The sequence below is a fragment of the Fulmarus glacialis genome, unplaced genomic scaffold (assembly GCF_000690835.1).
Source record: "Fulmarus glacialis isolate BGI_N327 unplaced genomic scaffold, ASM69083v1 scaffold11111, whole genome shotgun sequence".
NCBI lineage: Eukaryota > Metazoa > Chordata > Aves > Procellariiformes > Procellariidae > Fulmarus > Fulmarus glacialis.
Window position 1 is genome coordinate 15,835 of NW_009190967.1, and position 23,139 is coordinate 38,973.

General features: G+C 39.3%; 1 protein-coding gene across 1 annotated transcript in view; it reads left to right on the forward strand.

The window, feature by feature from the left end:
• The first annotated feature begins 5,592 nt into the window (after positions 1 to 5,592).
• Positions 5,593 to 23,139, forward strand: part of JAG2 (jagged 2) — a 48,470-nt gene continuing 30,923 nt past the window's right edge. The window contains exons 1-5 of the mRNA XM_009586516.1: positions 5,593 to 5,656; positions 5,723 to 5,868; positions 8,546 to 8,600; positions 16,493 to 16,747; positions 17,797 to 17,857. Of these exons, the coding sequence (XP_009584811.1) occupies positions 5,593 to 5,656; positions 5,723 to 5,868; positions 8,546 to 8,600; positions 16,493 to 16,747; positions 17,797 to 17,857 (581 nt within the window). The remainder of the gene's footprint in view (positions 5,657 to 5,722; positions 5,869 to 8,545; positions 8,601 to 16,492; positions 16,748 to 17,796; positions 17,858 to 23,139) is intronic.

Here is a 23,139-nt window from a genome sequence, read left to right on the forward strand (position 1 = left end):
AGACGTATTTTGTGAAACTTTGTTTATCAATAAAAATTTGCACAGAAGAACAAAGTCACAAGTGTCATTAACTCAGGATTATATGAGGCTCTTCAAAAATGCAAGGTTGGAAGGCTCTTCTAAAATCAGCAAGGTTGGAAATTTACATGACAAGATTTGAAATACTGTACTCCCATTATGACAATGGGTACAAAGAATTCTTAAAGATACCATGGAGAGAGAAAGAAATCATCGGTAAGATTAAACTGTGTATATGTTAGCCTAAGAACTGGTTTCAAGACGTCTTAGAATGCCACTATTCTAGTCACTACAATAAAATTGTAGTTACTGATCATTCACCTAAGATTAAATTGATTATTTTTTTCATGAGCATTTATGCTTGCTCAGCTGATTGGCAAAAAAAAAAATCAGTGTCACTCGTGATGTATTCATTAGTTTTATGAACCAATACTTTTGTTGAGACTTGTGGTACACAGGAGGTGCCTAGAGGTGGCATAGGTAGAAGGCATTTGCAGTAAAGTGGAAGTGTTTCAATAAAACTGGTAAATGTGGTAGCTGATAGCTTGAATTGGTATTAAACATCTATTATTCTCATTTCTTGCAGGAAAATCTCAGCAAAGGCAAGTTATCACAGGAGCCCTTGTACCTGAGTAGCTAAGTTTTCACTGATGTGTTTGTTGGGTTTTTTGTTTGTTTAGTTCTGGAAGTATAAGGAAAAATAAATTATTTGGAAGCCAATCCTATGGTGTTTGTTCAAATTTAAGTGACCACAGTTGACAGCTTGGGCTTTAGAGTTGGAACTTAATCTCCCTGAGTACAGCAGAGATGTGTATATGCTGGAATCAGGGGAGGGGGGATGGAGTAGGGTGGGGATGAATAGCAGATAGCTATAAAAAGCAGAGGGCAGGAATTACTTCTATTCCAGAGGACTAGCATTGCTGCTATGCATGTAATGGTGAAAGGCACTGCTTTAAAACAGGGATGGGCTCTTCTAGAACCTTTAGTGTCCTGTGAGCTGAGAGTAGCTAGCAGATCAGCTTTTCTTCAGATAAGTCCTGACATGACTAGTGCTGGGTCAGATCTCCTGCAGTCTTTCTAAATAAGAAGCTGATGACTTGCTGCTGGCACCGTGAAAACTGTTAGTGAGGTGCATGCTTCCCATTTACTCAAGGATGCTGCTGCTCTGTCTGCAGCAGCTGTCTGACAGAGGGTGCTGTCAAGGGTCAGGGCCAATACTGAGGTATTGGGAACAAATACTCTGTCTCTAAGATGTCATTTGTCACAAGTTTTAATCAGCTGAGATTTGCTTCGAGTTTCTGTCTAGGGTGCGAAGTTATGAGAAGCTTGTGGAGCCTCTCCTCTCATAGGTTTAGCTTCTCATATGTAGATGGGTCTCCAGAGAGCTTTGTCTTTGCTCTGTATGTGGTCTGAGGTGACTGCATTAAAGTTCTCCCTTGAGGAGCTCTAGTCAGAGACATGGCATTTTGGCCTCTTGTGAGCTACCTGAAAATGGATCATTGTTTCTACAGGCATTAGCTAAAGCTAATATGTGCCTTCAGATGATTTTTAGAACTCCACAGCTAAAATGTTTGCTGTCCTGTGATATATCAAGACCCCCTCGTATCGAGAAACTCCTGTTGCATTCTGCCATTGCAGCAGGATCAGAGTATCTTCAAACCTTCACTTGAAGATCTTCCTACAGATATATCATCTGGTAAGGTATATCATGATCTAGTAGTTTGATGACCTTGGAGAGAAGCACACTATGCTCCTGTTTCACAAAGCACTGGGCACTGCCAAATAGATGTTGTAATACCCTTTTGAGTTCCTCCTTGAAGTTGTTTTATCTTTTAGATGCATGCAGCTGGTTGCTGGTAGGATTCTTCCACCTAGTTGCTGGATAATTTTCTTTAACTGGAGTTGAGTCTCTGCCTGGGTGTTAAATTTGATATATTAACTCCAAGACTGACTCTAACTTATTCACCTGTTGTTTTTATTTGTGCTCCTTTTGCAATGAAATGAGTCTTAATTGTCTAGACATCTAGATTTCCCCCTGCCACCCCCATATGCGTACACACATACACACCCCTCCAGTTTTGACTTTGCTTAGTTTGGGGGAGGAGTGGAATGAAGTGTTCAAACTCATGTGGGTGGAGATATCAGCCTGTTGGCTGTTAACCATGGCAAAAAATACCCCCCTCTCCCCCCTGGTTTTGCAGACTTCCTAAAGATTGTCAGGTGGGGCTAATTCATAAAGAGTTCCCCTCACACAACAGTAGGGCTCCAAAGTTTGTAAACATCATCCTGCTTTTGTGACTGGTCCAAGAGGAGTATAACAGCAGTAATTGCTCTCAAATAGAAGGCTTCAACTTGCTCAGCTGCTTTCTGCTATCTGCTGCCGATGTTTGCAGTACTCTAACCTGGCCTTCCGCAGCACTCCTAACAAAATGGGATTGTTTGGCCCTGGTTTCCAAAGGGAAGGCTTTTGTTTAGGACTTGCTATGCCACTGGTGCTTACTTCTCAAATGAAAAATGAAGGTTTAGATGATGGGCGTCTTTATGATTTTGTGTGGTGGAATGGCCTCTGCGTTCAGCAGACAAGTTCTTGCATGCGAGTGTGGCTAAAATATCCTTCAAGTTTCAAAAAACAGCCCCCTTTCCTTCCTCCCACCCCCCAAAATGGGGAACACTTACTCCTTCAGTAAAGGTCTCCATTATGTCTTTATAATGTCTGCTTCTAAAAGATCAACTTGCAGGCTTGTTCTGTCTGTCTGCCCTTAAACCTGTGTTGAAGATGAGTCCTGGACCTTCTCAGAATCTTTCTTCATTTTTTCCTTACTCCCTTTGCACTTCTGGCTTATTCATGAGGAAGTTGTAAGAACTTGCCTAGCTGCAGAGCTCGCGGGGAAGGAAATGGAATATGCTTGCTTTTAAGTCAGCTTTTTCCACGGCAAACAGGCTGTTTGGGGGAGGGGGAGAGGTGCTAAAAAAAAAAAGGGGGGGGGGAAGCTCTCAGACCTGTGCTTGCTTCACTTGTCTAGAAGTTTCTTAGGAAAGCAAATCTGAGAGTTGACTGTGCCGATCAAGACTTAATAGACTTGCTTGAAAGAAATATTCGTGATGGCTTATTCCAGAAGTTACAAAAATTAGACTAGTAATAAGAATAGTGATATGCTGCTGCTATTTGACCTGGTTTTACAGTTGAAACGTTCAAACGTTGCCTATCCTTGATTGAGGTTTGAAAGGAAATGGTACTTACTTGTGATGAGACCTTGCATTTACTGTGTGACTGTGGAACAGAAAGATAACGTGGGATCTGGGTTTGTTTAGGAGCCACTCTTTTTTCTACTTCATAGCTGATTCCCGATTTCTTCTGAGGTTTTTCCCTGTAGAAACTCCAGTCAGTCCTTTTATTCAGATGAAATTGATAATTCTTTGTATGTTAGAATAAAAGTGTTTTAATACACAATAGCTTGTTATTGATGTAGAAAACATCAAGTACTGATTTCAGCTCAATCTTAGCTTTTTGCATTTCTCAGACTTTGAGTTGGAGAATATAACTTCTATACCTGATGGAAAGAAATGTGCTGTCAGCAGCTTGATCATCTTTCTTGGGATGAAAAGTCTGACATGTTTGGTTTGCCAAAAAAAAAAAAAAAAAAAAAATCCTTTTGAATGTTGATTTGCAAATATCAAGTAGTAGTAATAGTTCATGAAAAGACAATGCCAAACCAATATTACAGGTCTTGTTTCCCCCCTCCCCAGAAAGGAGGTCTCTGGGATAGTATGGGGAGTGTTTTGTTTAGTGTAAACAGTGGAATAATGCTTTGAAGTTGCTTTTGTCAACACCAGTCCTGAGAAAAACACAACTGAAGCAGCATCACCAGGATAAACAGGCTTATTTGTATCTTTCCAAACTGCTTGGCATATCTATTTAGTTAACTCCTACAAAATGGTTCTTTCATAAAGCTGTGCTCATGTGCAGAAGTGTGCTGATGCTCCTCTTCTGACTTGTAGCCTTTAACATCTTCTGGTTTTTGATTTTGATGAGCACAAATGCTGTCTTGTGTTTAGGTTTATCTTCTGGAAAGAATTAGATGCCGAAGTCAGTAGAAACAAGTGTATTTTCAGTGCTGTATGTTCACCCCCATGACCCCCCCCCAATCTGTGCCATGGTCACTTTTAAAATATTTTCTAAATATTTTGTTAGTACTAGTTGAAATGAACAACAGATACTACTTTACAAAGCTTTTCTTATGTACAAGAACAGACTGGAATGAGCGTGTCTTGCTGTTGTGAGGGGCTAGTCCTATCAGCCTACAAGAGTTCTGTGCAAGTTAGAAAAGAAGCGGGTGTGATGGTGTTATGCATAAAAGACTCATGAATTTGGGGCATTCTAAGGATACTTGTTAGAAAATATAGAGTTTTCTGTTAAATTTATGCGGGAACTTGAACACACATATCTATATCAGTAGCCTCTGTGGAGAACTTCTCACCTTAAATAGCTTTTAAGCTAACCTGTTCTTTTTAAAGATATATCAAAGAGCCAATATACTGCTGGATGATGTGAGGGGTTTAAAGATTCGCTGTATGGGTAGACCTTAGATTCTGGACAAGAGATAAATTAATGCAAGTTCTGTAATTATTTTCTGGAAGCACAATTTAAGAAAGGTGTTGTCTGGTATAGGTATCTGTGCTACAGAAGAGTTACTTGCAGTTGGTGCTAGCAGAAGATGTGCAGGGTAGTCCATGTTAGACTTTCTGTTTAAGAGTACACATGGGACTAATGCAAGCCAATGGTAGAGCTTTTATAAAATGAGTATGTTCATTATGTAAGCCAAAAGTAGCCTTCAAAAATTATATCTATTAGCGTTACTCAGCCTATAGCTCTTACTCTGGTTATTGGGCAGGGTTACAATATGGGTGAGTGTATGGGTATTAAAATTTCCACTAATAAATGTTTTTGATAGTCAAACAAATGTTTCTGATAGTTGAGCAATAACTGGAAAGCTCTCAGTGCAGCATACCATGAACATATGCGGTAATATGGATGCTTCTTTGTAAGTTTTCGGCTGTTGTTTTAAAGTGAAGTGCAAAATTCAAAAGAATTTAAGTAGATCTAGTGCAAGACTTGATACTTGTGGTGGGGGGGAGAGGGAGAGGGGTTTTTTGAACCAGTAGGTTAAGGATCTGTTTCCTGTTTTGAGGTGCAGTAGTTGTAACGTGACGATCCATCATGCTACGTGGAGAGGAATTCCTCTTTAAAGTTATTGAGTAGCTGTAGGTGAGGAAGGGATAACAAGTTGGGTTACTGTCTTCTCTAGAGGCAGAATAGCGACAAAAATCAGTTTCTCTTCTGATTATGTTCTTATTATGTCTGTTAGGGGGTTTTGAAGGGTGACTCTGTAACTGTCAGTAGAAAGCAGGAAGTTGCACAACTGAGAACTGTCCCAGCTGAAACTGATTTTACAGTAAATGTGCATTTGTCTATCAATACCATTTACTGCCATTTGAATAACGTCTCTAATCTCCTACAAGTGTGACTACAAGCTTTCCTAAAATGTTACACTCTGTATGCTTGCTCACGTGTAAATGGCCACGTGCTTGCCTGTTAGCCCAGAAGTAGACATGGGGAAACTGAGGCTATGGGATGCCAGTAAGTGAAAGTATTTAGTAGTGTGGGTCTTGTCTTTGTTGTGTGTGTTCTTTAAGCTTTTTATAGATGGGCTTATAGTTCTTGATGGCCACCAGTGGGAGGAGGGTAAAAGCAAACGCTTGAAACTGGGCCTGTGCAACGTGGGGCTTGTAGAGCCACGTCCTTGCCCTGCCTGCCACCAGGAGGCAGCACGAGCTGTGCGGGCCGCAGAGGTCAGTTATTTGGCCAGAAATTCCGTTGTTCCACATTTTGGAAGCGCTGTGCACCAGTCATAGTTGCTTGTAATGTACTATTAAGTTTCTGTAAGGTAGTATAGGAATATTTTCAACTGCAGAGTCTATGCCAGCTTAGATGGTCAGATTTGCCACTGGAGCTATGGGACTCCTTATTTTAAGCCTCTTAAAATTGGTAGAATGCCTCTTTATGCCCATTCACGCCTTTCAGCATGTGCATGCTGGAACAATGCATTGCATGGAGCTCTCTTTACCCACAAAAATTCCCTAGCATCCTAGGCAAAGATACAAATCTGCTTTCAAGTGGAATGACAGGAAGGCATGGTTGACCGATGTGTTTACTAAGCAAGTCCAGCTTAAATTTTTTTCTGCCTTAACCTGTGTGGACAGTTAGATGCAACAGCCAATTTGGAGTAGGAAGGACCAGCACTTACATGAGATGAATAAATGGACATCTGGAAGCACTTGAGTACTATTTTGAACTTCTAATACGAATCAATGGAACACAGGAAAACTGAGGGATATGTTATAAGATCAGTTGTTAAAAGCGGGGGCGGCAGATAACAGAGCTTTGGATCATGCACTGATTTGCAGAATTGTGCCTAGGTTAACACTTTTAATTTTGACCCAAAATAAGGAGACTTGCAATTGCCAGAAGATAATGTTAGGGCAATACTATATAGCACTTATTTTCTGATACTATTCACTTAACATTTCTCAGGTAGCAGTTTAGGAGAGTGGGGGCAGGTAGTGTTTGCAGAATAAAGTAGGATCCTATCCTGCTTCCCTAAATGCTGAGACTGGGGGGCAGGGGAGAGCAGGGAGTTGAAGAGTGAAGCTACTGAAATGCTCCACTAACATTTGTTTTCAAAAAATTTGTGGAGTTGAGTTGTGCTATAGTGTCGTACCTCAGAAATAGAGGCCTTTAATTTCTCAGCTGATCTCCATTGGTTGTTCTTTTCCAAAGGCAGTTCAAGCCCCAGTATGCCTCTGTCCATTGTGGTCACTGCTGAGCTTCCTTTTTCCCCTCCTTCCTTGAGTGTAATCTAACTATTTACCACTAAACCTCTATCTGTTTCAATGATGGAAAGTCCTGTCTAGTATGTGTCTGAAGGCTGAAAGTACAGAAGAAACATTTTTCAAAGCCATAGCTTATGGTTTATATGTTAATGTAACTAAGCAATAGAAAAATACATGCTCAGTTAAGTGCATTTCTGAATAGACTGATCCCTTGCTGTAGTCATGAAGGACCTTGGGCAGAGCCCTTCTGCTTAGGGCGCTGCACTGATCTTCCTTGTTTTTGCTGCTGCTGCTGTTCTAAAATAGGGAGATTTCAGTGTTGTGATCAACCCTTCTTGGTGGGGAGGCGAGGGGCATACAAAGCACTTACGAACTGTCTCGAAGTAAAAATTTACATCTCTTGATGCAACAGTGAAATAGTCCTAAGCACCCTATGAAAGATAGCTGAATTTTTACATAATCCTCTTCTTAAGACGGTGCTCTTAATTTCTTGGCTGAACATCCCCAGGTCCATGTGAATTCATAGATCGTTAGCCTGTGAATTCTCTGCACATTAAGGCTTGGCTCTGCTGTATTTAATGAACTTTTTTGGTGTGGCTTGCCTCTAAGCACAAAGATGTATACATGAGGGTTTTAGGATAGCGGTGCAATAACTCTTTCTGTTCTTGGAGGGTTTTTTTCCTTGGTTTTAAATGCATGTAAGAATCTCAATGTTAACTTGGATAAGTTGGAAGCTATCAAAGCTGAAGGGTTTGACAGCTACTCTTGTTAAACTCAAAACAGATAAACATTACATGTATGCATAAGGTAACTTTTTCCTAAATAAGTTTAGTATTTGAATATCAACACCTATCCTACATTTTTGGTCATAGAACCAAGAAAAATGCCTGAAGCCTTGCTTTAGTGAAGTAAAGCCTTCGTGTTTTTTCCAAATAATTTTAAAACTGTCTGAAATCATGCTTTTCCTCTTTCCTCAGGGGAAAGTATACTACCAAGTGTGCTTCCTTTAACAATTTGTTTCTGCTGTGTCTTTTGCAGATCCATTTTTCACACTACCCCTTTCATGAGAAAAAAGTCTAAATTCTTGATAGATACAGGGTGAATTTTTGTGTGTTTGTTCTTTAGATACATTTTTCTAGACAACAGCAAACAGATCTGTTATATAGACTGATCTTTTGTGCACTTCCTGAAGGATGGCTCTGATTTTATTCCTTTTTTTGGTCTTCAGTTGCTTAAGTCTTAAATATCCTAACTGTTTCCCAATGTTCAGAACACTTCACTTCATTCAAACCTTTTAGGGCTACTTCTGAAAAGGATTTCTGTGGCTGAGCAAAGCTGAGAATTAGATGCAGTGGAAGGAGAAGAGTAATAATAATTTAGTCCTTGGTATGTGGGGGAATATTTTTGTTTTGCTGTTGGCGTGCTTTGCCCCACAATTTTTAATGCTGTTATGTTTCATGCTTTTGAGAAGATGCCCTCAAGGGCTTTCACATGATAACAGAGAAGTGAAATTTTTAACTGCTTTCCGTTGGCTTTCTTGTAGCAGCCATATCTGCTTATTCCACATCACTGTTTGTGTCTGGTGTGTAACAGTAGTTTTTTATTGCTATCTAACTGGTGTCTTGTTTCTTTTCAGAGATCGTTCACATTAATAATAGAAGCATGGGATTGGGATAATGATACAAAAGCTGGTGAGTATTTGTGTAAAACTTGCAGTTTTTACTTACTCTGTGCAGTATGTACATAGACTGGGGAGGGGGGAAATGGTATGCTGCTGCAATTAGCCATCCCTCCAAATCAGTCTGAATGCAAGCCTGCTATCTAAGTAAAGGGCATGTACAAATCCAAGCAGTGAATATTGGGTTAGGAACTGTGAAAAATTATTACTCATAGGAAAAAGAATGGACAATAGTAAGTGAAGGTTGTAATACATGACTCGTAATAAATTAGCTTTAAAAAATGTTTAAAAATCATGGTAGGTCCTTTTTTTTTAAAAGGAAAATTGTGCTGTAGAGTTGCACTTTAAATTCTCCTCAGTTTACCCATAACCATGTTGTGCAATACTTTTTATCATCAGGTAAACAAATAAGCATTCTTGCTCCCCATACAGAAACCATGCTTGATGTTTTTGATGAAAGTGTTCTAAATCATGGTATGATTCCTTCTCCATTTGTTTGTCCTCAAGTACTGAAAGTTACCTTGCATTTTTGGTCTGTAAATGCTAATGCTCAGTATCAGAGCAGGGCTATTGATCTGACGGAAAACAAGATTATTGTATAAATACTTCAAAATCGTATGAAGGTGCTGGTTGCCATATTGTTGCTAAAGTAGGACTCCACCTTGAACCTACTCTTTGGTAATTGTTTACAAACCTGTCTTAAAATAATCAGTGCTTTTGGCTACAAGTGTTAAGCGAACTTCAGACTTTCATTGTGGTTAATGATGGACTATTTAATCTTGGCTGGGATCAATATAGAGGAGGATAAGTGTTTGGACATTAAGATAGCAAAGGTTTATGTCCCATCAGTTTCTAATTATAGGTTCCATTCTCTGCTGCTTCACTGACCATCCTTATCAAGATGCCTCAAGCATAAAAAAATTGGCAAAGCTCAACTGATACTAAGGCTATGTTAGACTTTCAAGGTCCTTTTCCTTAAGATTGGGATCAGTCCCCCTTGCATTTTCCTGACAGACTTTGCTAACTTAAAGATTTTCCTAACATACTCTGTCTCCAATGATAGACAAAGTAATGATAAGTTTGTAGTTTGTTCCTGAGCCTGCTCTCTGTTAGAATTAAGTTTCTTTTGTCTTGTTGTTTAATAGCTCCTTCAACCTTTTCTAATAGGTATGTTTTCTTTACATGTCTAGTAATGGATGGCCAAGCCTGGAGAGTTGTGGTGAAAGGAGTTAAATCCAGTTAGCGGCCGGTCACAAGTAGTGTTCCCCAGGGCTCAGTATTGGGGCCAGTTCTGTTTAATATCTTTATCAATGATCTGGATGAGGGGATCTAGTGCACCCTCAGTAAGTTTGCAGATGACACTAAGTTGAGCGGGAGCGTTGATCTGCTCGAGGGTAGGAAGGCTCGACTTGACCGGGCTGGTTTGATGGCCTGAAGCCAATTGTATGAGATTCAACAAGGCCAAGTGCCGGGTCCTGCACTTGGGCCACAACGATCACAACAACCCCATGCAACGCTACAGGCTTGGGGAAGAGTGGCTGGAAAGCTGCCCGGCAGAAAATGACCTGGGGATGCTGGTCGACAGCCTGCTGAATATGAGCCAGCAGTTTGCTCAGGTGCCCAAGAAGGCCAATGGCATCCTGGCCTGTATCAGAACTAGTGTGGCCAGCAGGAGTAGGGAGGTGATCGTGCCCTTGTACTCAGCACTGGTGAGGCTACACCTTGAATACAGTGTTCAGTTTTGGGCCCCTCACTACAAGAAGGACACTGAGGTGCTGGAGCGTGTCCAGAGAAGGGCAATGAAGCTGGTGAAGGGTCTAGAGCACAAGTCTTGTGAGGAGCGGCTGAGGGAACTGGAGTTGTTTAGCCTGGAGAAGAGGGGGCTCAAGGGAGACTTTATCGCTCTCTACAACTACCTGAAAGGAGGTTGTAGTGAGGAGGGTGACAGTCTCTTCTCCCAAGTAACAAGCAATAGGACAAGAGGAAATGGCCTCAAGTTGAGCCAGGGGAGGTTTAAGTTGCGTATTAGGAAGTATTTCTTCACCGAAAGGGTTGTCAAGCATTGGAACAGGCTGCCCAGGGAAATGGTTGAGTCACCATCTCTGGAAGTATTTAAAAGATGTGTAGATGTGGCACTTAGGGACATGATTTAGTGGTGGATTTGGCAGTGCTAGGTTAACAGTTGGACTTGATGATCTTAAAGGTCTCTTCTAACCTAAACGATTCTATGATTCTAAGTAATTCATGTTGCTGCAACCCTTCGGTTGGTCCACAGCCTTCTTGAATGGCACTTCCCAAAGCTGGTATTCAAAATGAGATCTTGTATCCTGCGCAGAATAAGCCTGGATCTTGAATAAGTTTAGACATCCTACATAGCAACAGATTGGAGGTGTCCTCTTAAATGCTTTGTTCAAAAAGTACTGGATTAAGTTAATTCCTTTAAATAGTTTCCAGCTTGGGAATAATTTACCTAGGGGCAGCTAGTACAGCGAATATTGGAATACTCATGCCCTAGTTCTAGATGGCAGATCAACTCACGAGGTGTTGTAGATGGGGGTGAATATGCAAAACAGATCTGTATGCATTTAAGTGCTGAATTTTGGTTTTTTTGATAAGCTACTTTATAAATAACGCTTTTCTAAGTTGCTATGTTTATGTCTTAGAATCTGCAGAATCCTCTTGCAAATCTGTAGCTTTAAAATCCGGGTTTCTTAAAATACGCTTGTTAAGGGGACAATCACTTTAGGTTTGTGTTAAGTCTTTCTTATGCCTTTTTTTAACGTGCTCTAACAAATCTTTTTACTTGGGTTGATGTAACTTTTTTTTTTCTGAACTTCAGGACAACAGGATATATAGTGTCTTTTGGAGGCCCAGTGGGCCGTCTCCTTAATTTAACAGTGTCCATGAACTACAGGAGTCTATATAAGTATCAGATTACAGTTTCGCTCTCATGAGAAACTGCTAATGGAAGGTGAACTTCCCTTTAATATACGCTGCCAGAGAGGTGCTGTTAAGCTGTATTGAAACTTAGAAGGCTTGTCATGTGAATTTAGGAAGGCTTTCTTGGCCTATAATTTGGCAGAAGACTAGCTAAATGTTTGTCTTGGTTAAATGTTTCTGTAGTCCATTTACTGATTCCATGATAGAGACCTGTTGCTTTGCCATGCTGCAGTTTAGACTTGCATATTAGATTTCCAGGAAGAATTCCTTAATGCTGAAGATTTTTTTGTTTGTTTTTGTTTTGCTTTGGGTGGTCTTGGCAGGGAGTCCTCCAGTAGGTTTTGCCTTGTGAATCTGTCAAGATGGAAAGACGCTTCCCTTGTATTTCTGCAAGGACTGCTGATCTGCCAAACCAGGGACAGATCAGTAAAAAATCATATGTAAGACCATAGGAAAGGGAATATGGCAACTCCTCCAGAGAAAAGACAAACAATATCTGCATCCTGGAGGGGTGGAGAGAGTATCTGTGGAAAGCTGGACTCCCTGTCATATATGAACATAGAGCTGATCTATGGATCAGGTTACATGTGTATTCTATTGCTACTGTAAGAAAGATTAATCAAAGTAAGGGCCAGAGTCTGTTTATAAGCTGATTAATTAATTCCAAAGTCAGGTTTTGCATTCCTTTAATGGGGATGAGTAAGGCTGAAAGTTAAATGCAGGTCCTGTGTTCCTGCTTGGACTTTCAAGTGGGTATTTATTTAAAAAAACCAAACCAAAACAAAAAAACACACCACCACCAAAAACCAAACAACAACAAAAAAACCCAAATAAAACAAAAAAACCTTAACAAACAAAAAACCCAAAACCTGGAAAGAGGGGTTTCCAGTGAACAACTTGAAGGTTTTACAACAGTTGTCATTCTTCTCTCCCTTTATTGTCCTAGCATCCTGTATTCTTCCTTGCACCTATCAAAAGCAAGGCAAGGGTGCTCAGAGCAGATCTGTGAAGTACCATCTCAAGAACAAGTCTGCCAGGGCAAATGTTTCCCCAGTAGTTACCGCAAACTACAGACTCTAAGAGGGGCTTTCAAACCCTGATTCCTGAACTACTCCTGCACTTCTTTCCTCAGTGCAGCAGGGTTGGCTCGGAGGGAAGCTTGTGGCAGTACAGTGTTCCTGCTTGTTTGCTTTGTGAGGGTGGAGGAGGGGGAGAGGAAACTGCCTTAGATACAAAGTCTGTAAAGGGCCTGTTCTTTGTCATCTGTCACAGCAGTTCATGCTACTTTCCAGGTAAGTCATTTGACTTGGCAAACTAATAGTTGTATAGCAGAGGTCTTGGCAACGCCTAACCCAGCGCTGCCGTTATGAAGCAAGCTGGCATCTTCACATGTGAAGTAACTTTCCATTTGACTACATGTCTACTGCAGGGATGCAGTGGTTGCCTTCCTCTTTCATGTTAGTCTGTAGGAGACTAATCTGTCCTTACGGCTTTTTGAAATGGTTGCTTGAAAAAGGCTGAAGACAATACACTTTCTGAGAAGGGCACCTCCTGTTCCTTCGGGCATAAAGTTTTTATGCTACCGTGTGTGTTTCCTTGCAAACAGCTACCACCATCACCTTTTGTATTGCCCTGTGAGTGGCTTGATGGGAATGTCTGACCTCTGCTAAAAGTTAGTGTGTTGATGAGCAGTGTTCTTATTTAAATGTAGCCATGGCTCCTGATTGCACAGTTACAGTTAAATACTCTTCAGATAAGGATTCCTCTTCCAAAAATCAGATGCTTAATTAAAGAACCACCTTTTAGCCATCCTCTCCTTTTATGCAAACACTGTGCCACTATCTGCTTTTCTAGAGAGACTTGTAGAAAACTTCTTAGTAATCAAAAAGCCCTGTTGCTTCTGAGGTGTGTGTCTGGGGAGGTTAGAGTAGTGGATGCTTCTTTCTTGACCAATAACGAGACAAATTCAGTTTTGCAGCTCATTGCCTTTACTGAGGCCTAAATTAACGTGTGTGAGTTCCTAATGTGAATTTTAATGGTAAACCAGATGCAGGGAGCAAATTTGTCTCATCGAAACAGTTAAATGTGAGAGACTGGATATCTTCAGAAACACTTTGGCATTGTGGGGGAGGAAGGAGGAACCTTGACAAACACGTTCCTCCTTGAGATTACAGATTTCTTTGGAAGATGCACCTTCTGTTTGGGATCATTTTTAAATTTGAAGTAAAGCAGAATTCTCATACTTTGGTACTTAAGAATTTAGTATGAGAAACTAAATGATTTGGAGCTGATTTCCTGCTGCGTTTTGTGGTTCAGGGTGAATTATTTGGCTTGTTTATTTAGGCTGTTAAGCCCTACTACTACTGATATAAGCTAAAGAAAAAGCTCTTAAGACTCAGAATACATTCTTTTTCAGAGGAGTTTGTGAAGATGAAGTTTGGTTATTTTTTTTTAGAGAAAAAACAAACAAACACTATTGGGTTATTTCCTCTGTTCTTGACCCCAGGTATTAAGAGGACTGTTCACTGTCCTTCACAGGTATATTTGCAATAGCTGTAATGCTTGTTCCAGTTGATTAACTGTGTCTGATGAATCTGCATTAGCCTGAAGATGCTTGATAAGATTTTAATTATATAAGCCACTCCTTTAATCTCAGGACCTGTTCTTCAGTCCATCTGATGCACTTTGAGGAAACACTTATATAGCAGTGGCTGTTACAGCCGTTTTTAATGAGTTTGTGTGCTTATAGCTGGAAAATAGCCTTATAATGCGTATTTGCTGTTTGTTCAAATTCCTTGACCGTCCAATGATTCAGCATTTTTCTTTTATAGTTTTTCATCAAGGTTTTCAGATCAATAGTCATTAGAGAAGAATAAGATTGTGAAAAGATGTTGAATCTAATCATTAAGATTTTAATGGTGACTGGTGGTATGATAGATATCCTGTTCAGTCAAAAATAAAATGCAGGCAGCCTTTTTTAGCTTGCAGGTTTCTTGTCCACTCTTATGCTGACCATGTGCTGTTGGATGACAGAGGAGTTCACGTATAGGAATAGACTTCAGTATGTCTTGTCTAGCCATAAAACGTTTTATGCAGACTAGTCCAGGCAAGCATGAATTGTAGCCTATACATGGCAATACCACTTTTAATACTAGAGCAGAGAGATACTTTGAGTTCTTAATAATTGGAGAACCTTTCAATGCTTAATTAAAACAGCTTGCTTTTTTTTAGTTCAATATTCCTTAATTTTAAGAGGAAAGATTTTTATGGTAGAAGCAAGCTTGAAAAAAGATGTTAAGGTAACAAAATGCATTACAGAGCCCACTACTTCTGTAGCTTTCCTTTTCCTTTAATGTTGGAGTGACTGAAAATTGTTGCTTGAGTCCTTTTACGTGCTGAGGGGGGGAAGTGCAACTTTGGTAACAGATACACAGGATACCCCTATGCTGTCAGTAACTTCCTAGGTGAGAAACAGTCACTCCTTTGGTTTTATTTTCTAAACCGATTAGGTTAATGAGTTCTAGAAAGTAAGTAGGTGAAACACAATTGCTGAGAATGATAGTTTAGTATTGCTTGCTACCAGCTTGGCGTGTTTTATATTATTAACAATCTGAAGTTTAGACTTTGTTTCACTGCCATTACAGCCTCTTGCTGTGTGCAAGTTTTTGGTTCTTCATTTCTTTTAACATGCATTTTAAAGAATCTTTATTATTTAAAGAAAATGGATGCTGAAGCTCTGAGCTGGCAATATTGTAGCTGTTTCATAAATGGGTATGAAATTCATGTATACAAGTGGAGCTTCTGTACTTTTTTCTTGTCCTTAAATAGTGCTTGGAGTTCCAGCTGCAGCTTGTGGAGTCACCTAGAAAAACTCTTGCCGTAGGATATTACCAGTTTTGAATAGTGAAGACATTTGAAAACTCTTATCACTGGGGTTACTTACTGTCTACCCTTACCGTGCTTTGCATATTCTTAACATTTACTGAAGCAATTGTATAATTTCATTGTACTGACTATAATTGCGTCTCATCTCCTAGTACTGAAGCTTCTATACCAAGAATAAAATGGATAAATACAAAATGGATATTCATAAAAATGAAAATACTTTGTGTTGGCAGTTGCATAATCTTACATCCTAGAATCCTCTTGCCCCATGTGACGGCTAATACTTTGTGCACATTTGGTCTCAGTTAATGGAGCCTGGCAGTAGCAGTGCCGCAGCTTTCTGTGCAGGCAAGGCAGGATGCTTATAGAGTGTATTGCAACAGTGATCGTAATTATCAGTACTTCCACTGGGGATAAGGATAAGCAGGATACAGCGTTGAGAATGGCCCCTTGACAATCCTGGGTTCACTTGTATATTTCTTCTCAAAATGTCAAATACTAGCTGCATGAAGTGTTCTATGAAATGCGTGTTAAAGATGTTTTGCCTTTACTGTAGAGAGAATGATAAAATGGAAAAAAGCTAGTTTATGTACATAACGCAAGCTTACCGGATCATTTACTATTGCTTAGTAATTTTGCAGCAAATTGAGTATGTGTTTTGCTTTGTTTTTAAAATTAAACTTGCACCAGAGAACTTTAACTTGGCTACTAGGTTATGCAGATTTTGCAATTTTATAAGAACAAAAAAGGAGGCAAAAAGAGCCTCAGATCAAGATAAAGCTGCTGGTTGTCAGCATGTGGGTGTGGTATGTTTGGCTGCCTTGAAAAATAAGCTATTTCCTATGGATTATGTTCCAGGGTTTTTTAATATTTCCTTTGGGACACTTTTTTAAATTGGCCTTCCTGTAATGAACTTTGCAAGGCAAAGGAAAATTCAGTTATACAGTAGATCTTTATCATCTTAACATTTTCTTTACTAGGTTTTCTCTTAACCAGTTGAATACTTTTGGGTTTGAATTTATATGCTCTTGTGTGCTATCAAACTTATCACCTGTTGAATTTACCTTTTTTTTTAAAAAGGTGAAGACTTGTTAATAGAACGAGTGGCACATGCTGGCATGATCAACCCAGAAGATCGATGGAAGACACTACAATTTAATGGTCCTGTTGCCCATTTTGAAGTACAAATAAGAGTGAAGTGTGATGAAAATTACTACAGTGCTCTGTGCAATAAATTTTGTGGCCCTCGAGATGATTTTGTTGGTCATTACACATGTGATCAAAATGGAAACAAAGCCTGCATGGAAGGTTGGATGGGAGAAGAATGTAAACAAGGTAGTATTGTTTGCTTCATTTTAGATTAGCTGTAATGTATATATAATAGGTATAAACTGCAGTAGGTATTTATGTAGTGTCGGTGCTGTAGCATATTAATTTTAACACATACAGACTTTGTCCTTTGAATACAAATCTTTGAAAAAACATCCTCTGTGAAAAGTGGAGCCCAGGGCAGGATACAGTGCTGCTTGAGGTGTGTGCTGTGGGGGCTACACAACAAGTTTAGGATTCGAAATAGTGAAACATCTTTTTACTAATTGACTTTATTTAATGGTGGTGTTACTTCAAAGCAAAATTATGTATTATATCTGTTAATGTAAGATTTTATTGAATAGTGGTGATATCAGTAATACTGTAGACTTTAATCCTGTAAAAATGCCTTCATAACACTATTTTTGCAAATGAAAACGTTTTAAGTGTAATGTATGCAAAGCTGAAAGCTTTTTGATAGCTCTTAATGTGAACAGAAATTCAAGCGTAGTCATCTTTTTAATGTACCATCCTTTTTAATGTACCACTCAATCAAATCTCTTTGTGTTTTGCCTTCAGTCTCAGTGAGTAATTAGCGTTAAAATTACTTGACATACTCTTCTTTCTGTTGAGGGCTTCTTGTTTTTGTTTTCTGTTCCTTTTCAGTAAAAAGCCTGTTAACGAGAGGGGAGACCATTTTTAGGGCTTATTCAAGGTCATGTGTATCTTTTGAAGCGTAGGATTTTCAACATAATACCAGTCTAATACTAGGTTTAAAAAATAACTGCATTTGATAAATGTTTTGGTGCTGACACTCTTGCTGCAAACCTATTGGTAGCAACTTTTTGAAGGAGTTACTTTAAGTTATTTTTCATAAACAGTTGTAATGGGGTTGTGTTTTGTGACATAGCTAGGTAGAAGCAACAACTATTGGAACATGGTAAAAGACAGTCTGCTTTGCACAAGCAACAAATAGGCTAAATGACAGAAGCCCTAGCTGAGCAGTTCCAGATTGCTGCTGTACTAATGGGTACCTAGCTGCCCAGACTGATGCCTAAACCTTTTTCTATTTACAGCTGTGTGTAAACAAGGATGTAATTTGCTCCATGGGGGTTGCAGTACACCTGGGGAATGCAAGTAAGTCTGCATGCATGAGTATCTTTTTTTTTGAATACTGATCTTTCTAGTAATTTCTGTGTATGTTGCTACTTTTAAAGAGTCTACTTCAAAATGGAAAAAAATTCTATACAAAAACATGGATGGAAATAGATCTGAAGTAGATTTCACATGTGTAAGAACTGCATATGCTTCATACTGTTTTGCAATCCTAATCTATTTTTTGCACATATAGGACTGAACAGATTTGCTTCATGTAATCCAAAACTATGCCTTTATCAAATGAGAATAATCTTTTTTTCTTTTATTTTCTTTTCAAAATCCTTTGGAGCTTTGATGTCTATGTACTATCTGTTCCCCTCAAATAAAAAGGGGAAGTTGTTCATTGGACTGTTACCACTAGGAAATGCTCACAGTGCTAGAACACTCAATGTATATATTTGATCACCAAAATACAGTAAACTTAGCTTTTCCAAGAAAAAAGGTTTTTTTGGTAGTAACGGAGATAACGGTAGCACCCCCAGCCTAAACTTTCAACCCCAAGTGAATGTTTTTTTGGTCCCCAAATCCAAGAGAACAGACTCTGAAATGTTCCCTTAACTTTGTAATGAAACCTAAGTAGCCTCTGTGGTAGCAAGAAGAGTTGATTGTTTCCTTGTAAAAATTCAGGCATCCAATGCAGTAGGTCAAGGGGAAATGGGTGTTATTTTTACACTGGCTGTTGAAGAAATGGGACAGGTCTACTTGCAAGTTTGGGATCCTGTGTAAGTTCTTGAGTTTATTTGTGGTCAGCGTTGTATGCATCATTGTAAGAGTAGATTTGTGCAGTGGTTCCTTTGTAAGCTCTATTGAATCTGCTTGCTTGGAATGATGTGAAACTGAACTGGCTGCCAGAACCCCTGAGAGCTGACAAATACTGTTTGTGGCAAGCTGTGATAGTTTAAGGCAATGATGCTTCATCCTCCTACTAGAAACTACTACAACCATCGTGGAGGTGGCAGAAATAGGACGCGGGTTGCTTAGCTTTGCTGAGCTTAGAGCTAAGCTGGGGATGAAGTGCCACAGTGAGCTGTGGCAGCTGACATGTAAACGAGTCCCATGCTGCTGTAGAGCCTGAAGTTTCTGACGGTAGGGTATGGCAGATAACAAAGTAAGTCCTAAGTCATTGCGCCACAGGGTGGTTTCTTACCATTCTGAAACTACCATCAGGTGCTGCTGACTTGTAGAAGATTTGGTGTGTTGTAGATCTCAAATCTGACTGAAAACTGTAAATTCCAGTATATGAAGTGCAATGTTTCAGTGCATGTGCAGTTTCACTTCTGAAGAGCTATAAAACCTCCCTTAAAAGATTTTTTTCAAGGCAGATGTTTAAACCATGGCTTCCTTTTTGTAAGAAAGAACATTTCTATTTAATGTTGTTTGGGATCTTTTCATATCATTAAATATTTTGCTTGTAATTTCAAGTACAGTGTGCCCCTGCTGCTGTTGGTGATTTTTTAGGTTACAAGTAGAGATTGTGGTTGAGAGCTGGGCCAGTATCACTTCTGCCTGAGTAAGAAGTACTTCTTCCCTTGAGCCTTCCAAGAACACATTTTTCCCCTTGAGAACCTACTCTAATGAGTTTTGATTCATGTAAGGGTTTCTGGAGTCCTGTAGGTATCAAAGCAGTGCCTTAGGAGCCTGTGAATGTTTGCTTTTCGAATGCAAGGAGCCTTTGAATAAAGGTGACAAAGCAACAGGCCTAAGCAAATGCAAAACAGTACCCTTTTGGAGGGGGTAAGAGGGGTGGTGCAGTTTCCTTTTTAGCTTTCATTTTTCCGTGATACCAGCTATATCTGGGAAGACAGAAGTTGGAGAGGAGGAGGAAGGTTTAAAGAAGGGAATACAAAACCTATGAAGATGGGGGGCTGAGTGGCTATGGTACCTTTTTTTTAAGGTGTCTGTCAATAGGTTGTCTCATACGAGTAAAGCCTTTCTTTACATCATGTCACTGATGTGAAGAAGCATCTAATGTTGCAAGTCTAGTGCGCCCTTCTAACCTGCCCAGCTAAATAAAGCTCACAAAAATAACATGGAGTCTATTGAAGGACTTTGAACAGAAATCTCACTATTTTGTTGGATGGATTCTGTCATCTGAAAGAAGGTCCTGGGGGAAGGAATAAGGGACTTTATGTTTCAGATAGATTGTATGTCATTTGCCTTGTTTCTTAATGCCTGTCTGCTGAAGTGATAGATCTGTGATCAGCAGGTTGAAGGAAAACAGTGGCCTTTCTATGTATGGCCACTATTTTCAGTATTGCAGAAGGTTCTCGGCTCCTCTTTAAAAGTGATTTGGTAGCTTGAGCTTGTTCACACAGGTATCTTTTAGCTTGTATTCTGTAATAGTTATTAGGCTACATTAGAAATATTGCTTTTAACCCAAATGGATAATACTTTCTGTAGAAAAATGATGCTGAACTAAAGATAAGCAAGGCTTACAGACATGACCTTTATCTTCAGCAGTACAAAGGAAGCTGTTATTTAAAAGAAACTGCTATGTTTGGTGCTATTGAATTATAATCTAGATTCCTTCATCCTGGTTTTTGGACAGTTGCCACTGTCATTTAACAGGTGAAAACAATGTCCTTTTTTAAATTCAGAAAGAAAATGAAAATGTGAGAAAAACATGGGTGTGAGATGTATGGAAATCTACTGGTGCCAATAGTTACTTGGTTGCCAAAATCTGCAGTGGCATTTATAAATAGAAAAGTTGGAAAACGGTTTCCATCTTCAACTTGTATGAACATGCAGGTAACTTAAGCAATGGCTCTGAGGCTTCAGCCTAACTTTCATAGCAAGGATCTACCCTCCATGCTTTGATGTTCCAAAGTAATTTAGAGCTGTTCTTGGATTAAATGTTATACTAAAAACAGATCTTAAAAGTAGCTAAGTGACTGTAGACTGTTAATAAAAGATATGCCGTTAGTGGTAGCTGTACATTATCTGTTGGGCAAATTCATGTACCCCTTGTTTTGAGGAAGTTACGGTGTTGTGAAGTTTGCTATTTCTTTTGTTGAGCTTTCATCAGAGAAATGGAAAATAAGTAGGGGATGACCTGATGTCTCAAAATGACCTGATGTGGGAAACAGTTTTGTGGTATGGCTGGGTCTAGGTGACAAGTTTTTGTCATTGTGGAGGCAGTTCAGAAAAAGTAATAATTTACCGAATAATGAGCAAAATTACATCCTTGAGGAAAGCAAAAGCGACTTAACTGGATCTTTCAAAGATGGGAAATCACAGTTGTCTTAAAATAAAAATAAAAATAAAAAAATAAATAAAAAAACCACAAAACGCTCCCCCAAAAGACCCACAAAAAAACCAAACCAACAACAACAAAAAACCAAAACAAACAAAAAACCCACTAAAACCCAACCTTTATCCATATCTAGGCTCAAAGTGTTTGGCCACTGTAATCTTTTTTTGTTATTTTTTAGCCCGCAGTGGCAGACCAAATGGTCTTACTGATTGACTTCACCTGCCCAAAGTAGTAGGAGGGATTGTCAAAGAAGCAACACTGCCAAGCCACGATGATTGGTGCTTTTTCTATGTTTTTTTTCATCATTTGAAGTTCTTTGTTAAATTCCATTAAACTGTCTAGAGAAGACTGAAGTTTGATCTAGTGGTTTATAACTGACTTAGGCTAAATCACCTAATGAAGTTATCAAAATGAATATAGAGAAACCACAAGTGACAGTCTCTTCCTTGATTAAAACTGCTGACCTGAGTATGTTTCGTACCACTCATAAACTGTCAGTAGGCTTAACGGCTTAATCTTTCCCTTCCTTGTGATCCAGAGTGGTATGGGTTTGGCAGAAGTCCAGATATGCCTTGTATCTGGGCTACATTGTCATATTCCTGCCAGGATGATGGTATTTTCAGAAGTCTTTCTACTTTTCCTGTTGCCTTTGAATGTTTGAATTTCTCTTCCAAAGCAAAACAAAAGGGGTCAAATCGCTAATATTGCTCAGCCTTGTGTTCAGCTTCTGAAGCTATGGTAGGACCTAGGTTATGTCCTGGGAAATGCAAGTCTGACTTCACACATCTGTGATACAAAAATTTCTTTAGAGTGTGTAGACCAACTGAAATGAATTAGAAATGGGATCGTTAATAGTACTTTAATGTGAATTCATGCAAGGTGAACAAAGCAAGCATACAGTTTTTAAAACTTTTTAAGTAAATTAATTGTTTAATCTGTGTGCTTTGAACTGTCTTACTCTAGAATTACTTTTGAACTACATGGGACAAAATTTTGGTTTTACAGTGTTGGTGACTTTGTTTTTATTTAATCATGTATCTTATGTTTGTCCTGTTGAAACAGATTTCTCAAACTTCCTGTCCAGTGCCATGCTTTTTGTAGTCCTTGTATTCCATTTCAGCCCTGCTTGTGAGGTTGATTTCTTGTGTTCAGCAGTGCCTGCAGGTGCTGTATGCCTCTCCCAAGTGGTTTTGCTCCCTTAATATGTCACTATAAGGGCCAGAACCTGCTCAACTGTTGTTCAATATTTTCTTTACAAAGATGCAAGAACAAAAGCCTGAGTTGCAAAATGAGCTATAACTAACAGGAACGTTGGGGGTGTAATAGTGTTCTAGAGACCTTTTAAGTGTTAAAGGCTTGCATAATCTTCCTATCCTTTTCAGTAGGAGGCCTACCAATATCACTAATCTCTCATTTGTGTTTTCTTGACAGTTGGGTGGATAACATGGTTAACATGAACATTTGGGAACTCTGCCTAAACTTTTTAAAAAAAAAAAAAAAAAAGGCAGCTGGATTCTTGTAAACTCATTCTGGGGTACAAGGAGATCTGGTGAGGCGTATTGAAGCAGGTTGTTATTGAAAGACTGTAGAGGACTAACGGAAGATCTGAGAGGACTGAATAAAGAAGTAAATACAATGCCTTCTTCTAAAAATGGGAAGAAAGTAAGAAATGGGGAACTTCCATACTAGCTAGATCAGATAGAAATCTTAAAAGAACACTAAAACAGGTATACCATTTCTAAACATCTAGAAAATGCTCACAGATGAGTTACGGGTTAACCAGGACTTGTCAAGAGCGGATCTAAACGAGATGGCTTCCTTCCACAACTGTTCCAGAATGGAATTATGAGAAATCAAATTAGGAGAACTCTCCTAAGCTGCTCTGAACAGTAAACTAGAAAGTCTTGTTTGAGCAGTGTGCTAGCTGCTGTGGCACTATTCAACTCCTGCAACTTGGACTAGCTATGGTCCCTAAAGAATGTAGGGCTATTGTTTGGCCCTGCAGGAA